The 9419-nt window shown below is 34.6% G+C and overlaps 1 protein-coding gene across 2 annotated transcripts in view; it reads right to left on the bottom strand.

Annotated features, from left to right (window-relative positions):
• Positions 1-1483: 1483 nt before the first annotated feature.
• The window catches only part of SNTG1 (syntrophin gamma 1), a 371706-nt gene continuing 363770 nt past the window's right edge, over positions 1484-9419 (bottom strand). For both annotated transcript variants that reach the window (XM_048072405.2, XM_066992987.1), the window contains one exon: positions 1484-8124. In XM_048072405.2, coding sequence (XP_047928362.1) covers positions 7966-8124 — 159 coding nt within the window. In that variant the 3' untranslated portion in view covers positions 1484-7965. The remainder of the gene's footprint in view (positions 8125-9419) is intronic.

Below are 9419 nucleotides of genomic sequence, written 5' to 3'. Positions count from 1 at the left end.
AATTTTCATGTGAGGCCAAAATCTTTGAGGAGGATGTAGAAGATGCTAGATCAAAAATGGTATTTCAGAGGAAAATAAGCATTTCTAGAATAAAAAATAAAAAATAAAAAATAAATAAAAATAAAAATAAAAATAAAAATATCTTCAGCTCTATTTGAGTTCACACTCACAAAATAAAACATCATTCCCAAGGGGCTCTCATCCCTGGAGGCATTTAAGGAAAGGCTGGACGTGGTGCTCAGGGACGCGGTTTAGTGGGTAATATTGGTGGTAGGTGGATGGTTGGACCAGATGATCTTAAAGGTCTTTTCCAACCCTAATGATTCTATGATTCTAAAAGAGAAAACAGAAATTGCAGCTGTAATAGCAATCCTTTACATCTGGAATATATTTACTTGAAAAAAAATCCTAATTTCATAATATTCTATGGCATTCTTCACCTCTTTTAAGTGCTCTAACCTCTCATTTCTTTTCTGGAGTTTCACTTAAATGGGGTATAAAAACTAACAAACTTGGGACACATGAAACAACTATAGTTGTGCCAGAGATAGCTATGTTCGCTAACCCACATCAGCTGAATCACTCAGGAGGGAGGATTTTTTCAGCACAAAGTATTCATCACACTTATAGTTCTAATACACTTTTTTTTTCCTTCTCTTCAAGATGCTGAAAGGGCTGAGACCAGCAAGACTGGGACTTCCTTGGGTACAGAGCTAAGGAAGGCAACCACAGACTGAGGTCTGAGAAAGCCCTGGTGATTGCTTATGGAGCAGTGGGTTGGGAGAGAATAACAGCAGCACGGTGACAGGGGAGCTGACCTGGCTTCTCCACACTGGAAGCACAAGAAGGGCACCAAAGATGTGCCTGCAAGAAGTGTGTGCTGCAGTGTTCCTTAGTTGTTGAAAAGGTACAATGCTGCTTAAGAACCACTGGGGCTCCTCTTCTCCCCATCCATGCATTCAGTCATGGAAAAAGACAAACAGAAGTGAGCTGATCAAAGCTGGCTTTGTTCTAATAGTGGCAGCACTGTTTGAAAATTTTTACATTGCAAAGATGTACCAGAAAATACCTTCAAGCACTGCAGTATCAGGCCCAGGATTACTCCAACCAACACTAAGCATTTAAATGTCAATGGTAAAATAATCTGGTTGTTGAAATGGGTGAACTTCATAGCCGGGGGGAAAAGAGAGGTATTTAGAAATCTTAGTCAGACTTTGAGTGGGTCACTTGTCTTGTGGAAATGAGCATACAAGTGAGGAATTGTCATTATTTCTATTAAATAATCAGTTGAACATGGCGGTAAGAAATAACATTAGCACCCCTGGTTCTTCAAGTATTCTCTTGATCTCTCAGACTTGACTTTCAATTATATAAAACTCATACACTCTATAACTGAATGCAAAAGATTAGTTAAAAAAGTATTTATTTTCTATATTTTTCTGTTACGTTCTGTTACAAAAAGAAACAAAACAAAACATAACAAAAACAAAACAGAAGATAGCATTTTATTAGTGGTACATTAATGAGCTTAAACAACTAGGTGACGTGTTTGTCACAAATACATATTACAAACAACCACAAAAACATAACTGAAAATGAAATAAATAAATTGAATATTTTTTCTTCAATTTTTAATATTTATAAAATATATAGCACTTTCTATTACATTTTTTTTCAGTCATTTTTGTTCATAACAAATTAAAACTTATGACATATTGCAAATGCTCGTAAGGATAAGAATAATTAAAAACCAAAATTCTGGAGGTATGAAATAGTAAATCAGTTAATGTTCATCAGTTTATTATCATATATCCAGATTGTGCATATCCTGCAAAAATAGCCATTTCTTCAACTAATATACATATTTCTTTATAGTATTATAAGATTAAGTTTTTAAATGTAAAGCTTCATGGATTTATGCTTTTGTTTTATAGTTGTGCCTAATACGTAACTTTCATTAATGTATACTGAATATTTTCCATTAGTATATACTAATATATACACACACACGCACACGCACACACTACGCAATATATATTAGTATATACTGAATAATAAAGGAATTTCTGTAATATATAGTTGGGATTCTTGTAGAGAAAGTTGTTGAAAGTGGGAGGCATGTGTATAATAGCAATGAAAACTGGCTAGGTTAGCTAAATGAAAGCATTTAGTTTTACATTATTAAACATATTTTAATAGATCTGTAATGTACTGTAATAATATACAGAATCCAAATAGAAATTTATTTTTATTCTGGTATCCTTGTGTTTTTCCCTCTGATTACAACAGAATATGAATTGCTGTCTCCACTAAACTTCCTGAAAATGGGAAAAGGAGTCAAGAAAGTAGAAATTTGTTGACTTTACAGGCCTTATTCTAGGAAAACTACTAAAATTGCATTTAAGAACTGTCCTAGTCAGGAAAGCACTTAAGCTTAGGTATGACTTTATTCACTTTAGCCTAAATGTTAATCACAGACTACAGCATTCTTCTGGTACATGGATGCCCTTGCCATAATGCTTAAATATTGTCCCCTGGCTGTATTAGAGGTTTAGAGGCTCCCTTATGTAGCTGAGTGAGTGCAGTTTTGCCATCTGTCCAGAGCCAAGGGTGTGAGGGGACACAGCAGTGTTCTTGGGGTTGTCAGAGTGAATTTGTAGGTATGCATTTGTGATAGACGGGTAGAAAGACACAGCAGGGAGAGGGCTGACCAGCACCATGTAACCTGCTTGCAGTCAGTAGTTTCCCTTTGTGGCAAAGGAAAAGGGCAATGCAGGATAGTTTGGCATGGGCTTCTGTCAGCTGCCTTTTTCTCTAAAAGAAGGTTCCATTAAGCCCTTTGCTGCAGCACCACACCCTGTCCCAGGCACTAGGCTCTGTTGGACTGCACAGGGAAGCTCAGCTTTCTGCGGTCCTTTCAGCACCCATGGTGCACGAGCATCAGCCACCGTACAGAGAGAAAGGGCTCTCACCAGGACCCGGCAGCCCTAGTGTTTCAGGGGGTTCTGACTTTCAACTTGCTTTAGTCAGGTCGTATGGGCTGAATGTCCATTAGCAGCTGCAACTCATTCGGTGTGATGCTGGTTTAGCTTCAGCCTAAAAACTCATTTCATTTGCTTATAGTCTGCTCTGCAAAATGAAGAACAGCACAGTGAGAGGCGGTGGGCAGGAGCCTGACTTCAAAAGCACATTGCTGATGCAAGTGAAAACACAAATGTGGCTGTACCTGTACTGCAGCTAGAGACAAACACACCTTCAGAGCCCTAAGTCGTGGTCCTGCCTTGTATTGCCCTTTTGAGAGCCTCAGGTCCTGTACTGGGCTTCTAAGGCAGGTGCTAAAATTTAGGGAATTTGAGTGAGTGCCTCCCATGTCCAAATCTGAAGGTTTTAAATTGCCCAAAGTTGAACATTTTAAAATCAGCTTGAGGTTTTTTTTTTTTTTTTTTTTTTTTTTTTTTTTTTTTTTTTCCCCAGAAACTACACTTTCTCAGGGACCAGACCCTTTAAGGGAATAGAAAGTGCAGTACAGGGGTCAGTGTTTAACAGTAATAAATTTACATTTTCCTTGGCATTGCTATGTCAGAATGAAAACTGATTTTTGTTTTTGGCATAGGGAATACTAGAGGGTGCTTAAACAACACTATGTAGCAAAGCTACTGAATTTTAAGGGCAGCACCTGTACATTCAAAAGATCTTCAGCCTTTTTAATATTTATCTTGATGTAGGAAACATCTTAAGGCATTGAATAAGCTAAATTATATCTAAAATAACAAGATGTAGTAAATACAACCACCTACTCCTGTGTTTAACTGTGCACTGAGATGTGCTGATCAAGTTAAAGCACAGAAAGTAAATAAGTATATTTTCATGGGATCAAGTACTAATTTGGAAAATAATATTTTTCAGTAATTTCCTCTCAAAGCATATTGATATTGTATATTATTATTTTACATTTTTATGAATTCTAGTTTGAATAACCAAAAGTTCAAATTACTGGTTTTCAAAAATAATCCACTTACAACTGGTTTGTGTCCACGAAATTCTTGCTGCACTTACTTAAAAAAAATAAAATGACAAATATTTTAAAGTATCCTAATTTTTATTTCAAAAATGCCTTCATGCTACTGGTTTGCAAATCTCTTTTGAAAACCTGGAACTGTATTTTTAAACAGATGTAGGAAATGAGATGTATTCATTATTTCACTGATGAAATCCAGAAAAAAAGTCTATAAATCTGCAACACTTTCATAACAAAATTATGTTAACACTACAGCCTAGCATATGGTTAGTTCTGTGGAGGTCAGATTATTTGAAATTTCAGTCATAAAGCAAATCAGACAAACCCAAATATATTTTGTTATATTTAAGAATATGTTTTTTTGGTATGTTATATAACATCATTTCAATAGTCACAGCACCATAAGTATAAAGACTATTTTTTTTTAAATTAAACTTATTTAAGAATATAATACATAGAGAACAAATTATGTTTTACACTTTGAGTTTGTTTGTTCTTTTATTTGTTAAATATTTGCTTTAATTTTCATACAAATTTTTAGCAAGAGCCAATAGTTCATTATAACTGCTTTTTTTTTTTTTTTCATATTCAGTGGGCTGTGTTGACTTACAAAATGCATGTATTAATTATATATTATATGTTAAATGAGAGCAATATAAAGCCTGGATTTTTACATATGCACATGAGATTCACAATGACTCAGAATCTTCTTTGTGTATTTAAATGAAATATGTAGCTATTTAAATTAAATTTTGTTGTTTCAGCATTAGCTACAACTCATTGTTTGAAATTTTCCCTCGTTTCAAGGCTGAGTTTCTGACCAATTTGCCCCAAGAGGGCAAACCTGGATACTCTAAGGTCAGGGCCCAAGCCCCCCAAACCTCTTGTTTACAAACCAGTGCTGACCTGTAGCCAAGGCTATGGCATTTTACACTCTTCCAACCACACTTTTATCTTCTTGATACTAAAAGTATTGTTTAAGCCCCAACAGTTCAGCTCTTTGAAAAGTGGGGTTTCAAAAAACAAAACAAAACAAAACAAAAAGCACCAACCAACCAACCAAAACAAAACAAAACAAAAAAAAAGCAGTTCTAATTTGCAGGCTAGTGTTTGTCTCTTAAATATTGTGTATTTAATGCCCAGTTAAAAAATTCTTATTGATAAATATAGCAGTTCTACAAACAAAATACATGACAGAGTTCTTTAGGATACCCTAGTGGAGTCCAAGCCTATCAAGTTCATGGCATGAGACCAGTTCTATACAAGGAGCAAATTATTTATTTACTTACTTATTTTTGGCTTTCATATCACAGAATCTCTTAATCTACTGCAATTCGCAATAGCATACTTTCTGCTGTTTTGGATAAGCATTATGTTCATTTAACTGTATTAAACATCTCTTAAATAGCTCAGTTTCAGTGGTGCAATTCTGCACTTCATATGAGCTGGTTGAAGGAAAAACATTCAACTGGCAGTTGATTAGTTCTAAATTCTGCTATTACATGCAGAGCACATATTACTGAGGTGTTGGCATATGCCAACACTGGGATGGCTGAATGCCGCAGCAACACACTAACAAGAAGGAGATGATCTGGGAGTACAGAGGGGGAGAACTGTTATTAACAGATTCTGTTTTCATTCTGTTTTCAGCATTGTCAGTGCTCTGTCAAAATTTGCATTTCAAGTATATGACTTCTTGACAAGGACATTGCCTGAGTTACCATCAGTAAACCCCTTAGAATGTTGTAGTTTTAGATTCAAAACTTCTGGCACTTACAATCTCCCAGGAACAAACTTGAGATCCTATGGACAGCCACAGCATTATTACTTGCGATGCAAAGACCAGGATCTGACCCCCTTATGAAGGGAAGCTTCATGTAAACAGGATAACTATGAAAATGTTGTATTTTGTTGACATTTAAAACATTTAATAGCTGGATAATGACATTATTCAATTGTATTTAGCAGGGGAAGTAAATGTGAATCACAAATTGAAAATAAGACATTTTTAATGGTGTAACACTTGGAGATGTACTAATAAGAAGTAAGCACCTACTGATAGTCATTTGGAAATGATAAAGAGTTACCAGAAAATATTTTTTCAGATTTTTTGGTTATAATCTGAATTCAGATTCTAGTACGTATATAACTAGAATCTTCTGCTATCAGCTTTACTTCAGTTCCCCATTTTGCAAGGACACTTTCTCACACACATAAATCCAAATATTTCTACTGCAAAGCAAAAAAAACAGATGCATAATTTGCCACTGCAGTTCATTCATCTTTTGTGTCTGCATTACATTTGAATTGTTCCCATTGTGAAAAACCTTTCTTCTGATTTCTCTTATGAAGTTTTCCTTATTTTAATATATAAAAGTGGATGTGAAAAATTTTGTCTTTCTGCTACACGTGAGAGGTTGTATCCCCAACCCTTACCTTCCATGAGTATTTATAAGAAGTTTAACTGGGGAAGGAGAAAAAAAAAAAAGTTTTGATTTCAATATAATAAATAGAAACTCCAGAAAGTATTATATAAAATATTATGCACACACTGACTCTGCACTACCTGTTCTTTCTGCAGTCTTTTAAGTTTATATCCGGTCTGGCCAAAAAATCACATCACCTCTTTTGCTGTTTTAGCTATATCCTACACGTGCTCTCACCACTTTGCCATCTTCACTGATGTGTGTAATAGCAAAAAATTAAATTATTTTGCAAAGTTATATTTAAATAAAGTTATTAGTTATGAGTGTACAAATCCTTCAGATTTCATCAATAAATGAGACCCTGGAACTCGTATGGATAATATGTAGTTGAGGGTGATGTAATATTTTTAATATACAAAGACATTATGCATTGTCACCTATTCTATCATTACAGGTTATTTATTTATTTATTTATTTTTATTCCTGTCTCTTACTAGCAATATATAAAAAGAAATTATTAAGAATTCAAAAATTGGACTCATTTTTCAAGCATAATTCAAACTCCTATTTTGTTGAGATCCTGAGTGGAACAAAGGTTAAACATGGGAGCAATGTATTAGGTGGATTATGTCTGAAACAAATTCAACAGCTAAGTCTTGTGAGCAAAAACTTTCAGATTTACAGAACTAGTTAACTAAAAAAATTGAGAAGTAAATAGCAGACATGATATTTTACACACTTGCACTTAACTTGTAATTAAAATAAAATACATATCACATTATCTTCACTTGAAGAACAGGGATTTACTCATGGAAGAAGGATTATGTTTTTGTTTGTTTGTTTGTTGTTTTGTTTTGTTTTTATTCTATATGCCAGTCAATATGGCTATATCTTGTTATTGTTAGAATAAAAGAACAAATAGAAAAAGTAGCATGACTCCATACTTCACGTATGGACACAAGTATGGATTTACAACAATGCTTAAAGTGCTTTCTTATTTGAGGAGATACTTACACAAATGCCTTTTCATGCTCATCTCCTTATCACCATGTACTATATGCTTGTTGCTTGCTCTTATGTCATTTATAACACAATCATTGGGTATTAAGTTCATTCTCAGAGTTTAGCATATTGTCATAAAAAAAATCTGAAAACAGGAAAATGACAATTCTATTTGTGTATTATTACAGCCATTTGAAAATTTTATTAAATACTGAAGTGCTTCATTGCATCATTTATTCCTTTGCTTCCAATGTTGCTTAAAGCACTATATAAGTACAAATAGATCATACTAAAAGCATATCCATCCTATTCTGGGGTTTTGGCTGGGATTATTTACTGGTGTCTTGCAGAACAGAGATGAATTTATGATCCGATGTGACCATCTATCTGCTGATGCTGCAAGATGTCTTGACTCCAGGATTGGTTTCCACGTACATGGTTCACCAAAGGTCTACATCTTATGAATATTTATACATTGTTGCATCTTTTTCTGAAGTGGCAGTGCTGTAATGTGAGATATCAAGTAGTATACTTTAATTTGCCAGTACCAGAAGTTGTGGGAGCAGCAGAAGTTGTGGCTTGACTGCCTACAAACAAAGGGTCCAAACAAGCCACTTTGGCTGCAAAGAATGAGTGGATACAGTGAAGGACTGCAAACAGGTTGGAAAACTCCAGCTCCTGGAAGTGAAAACAAAAAGATTTAAAATGAAGCAAAAGAAGACCCCACAAACATACACCCAGGAACGAACCATGATTCAAACAGAAATAATTTTAATAGCTTGATGTAATTCTGCTGATGTGCCTGACAATTCTCCCTTATAGAGACTTACAGACTAAATTCTCTCTATTCCGTAAATAATTGTTTGGATGATGATATGGACCATTTTCTGATTAAGTGCTTCCACAGAAATATGAAGTCCTGCCTGGTAAAGAAGGAATGAGACAACCATATAGTACATTTTCCCCCTCACATTGTTAATACAAATCTGGCACATTTTGCATCTGACACAAAGTTCAGCAACGTTGAATTCCACATATGACACATTTATTTGTCATGTTACCTCACACTGGTAACTATTATTTTACCTATGTTGATTCTTTAGTTTTTGTTGTTGTTTTTAAGACATTCTTAAAAAGTGCTACAATCATACAGTGCTATTCTGGCTCTGTCTTCACTGAGGCAATTATTGTTATTAAACCAAAAATAAGGAAAAGACTTCATGTTTTAAACTTATTAGCAATATTAGACAAAGCCCTTCTTGTTCTACTTTAATTTACATTTTTTTATAGCTCCTCAACTGAGGCTTTCTTAGACACCACAAGAGAGCAAATAAATAAAAAATACATTTTTTTAACATATATAAATTTGCTCCTTTGTGTCTAATTGACTTTTTCTCATCAATGAGATCATGATGATGACGCTTTTTTTTCAGGGTTTCTTCAGTATATGTTTTTGGTGTTGACACTTAATCAATAAACACCTGCTGTATTTAAAAGCAGATACTGAGGTATTTGAATACATATATTTGTAGGGATGGTGGTGCAGAGTTGCCATCTTTCTGCTTTGATTCAGTGTCTATGTAGATTTCTGTACTGAAGTCAGCAACAGATATCTGTCCTATTTGTCCTTCTGTCCAGCACTGGTATTTCCAGTTGATGTTTGCCAAGAATTTATTTTTTATGTTTTAAAGAATATAGATAATATTGTGAATTCAACAACAAATGATACAATTCTAAAAATTTCATTAACATGCAGTTTTCTGCCTCTTGACCTTTCCTGGAAGATGTTGTGTAAAACGTACTTCATGGAGACATTCACAAGTCCCTTATCTGCAAGGGGAACAACTGCCTGAAAGCAGAGGGCTGTGTGTGCAGAATATCCAGTGATGTACTAGACGAGTGGAGCTTTGTTCAACTCTCTTACAATCAGAGTGGATGTCCTTTGGACATTCTCAGAAATGAATTTTTAATTG

Source organism: Anser cygnoides, chromosome 2, assembly GCF_040182565.1.
Source record: "Anser cygnoides isolate HZ-2024a breed goose chromosome 2, Taihu_goose_T2T_genome, whole genome shotgun sequence".
In the NCBI taxonomy this organism is placed as follows: Eukaryota; Metazoa; Chordata; class Aves; order Anseriformes; family Anatidae; genus Anser; species Anser cygnoides.
Note: the sequence above shows the minus strand (reverse complement) of the source record. Positions and strands in the feature narration are given on the sequence as shown.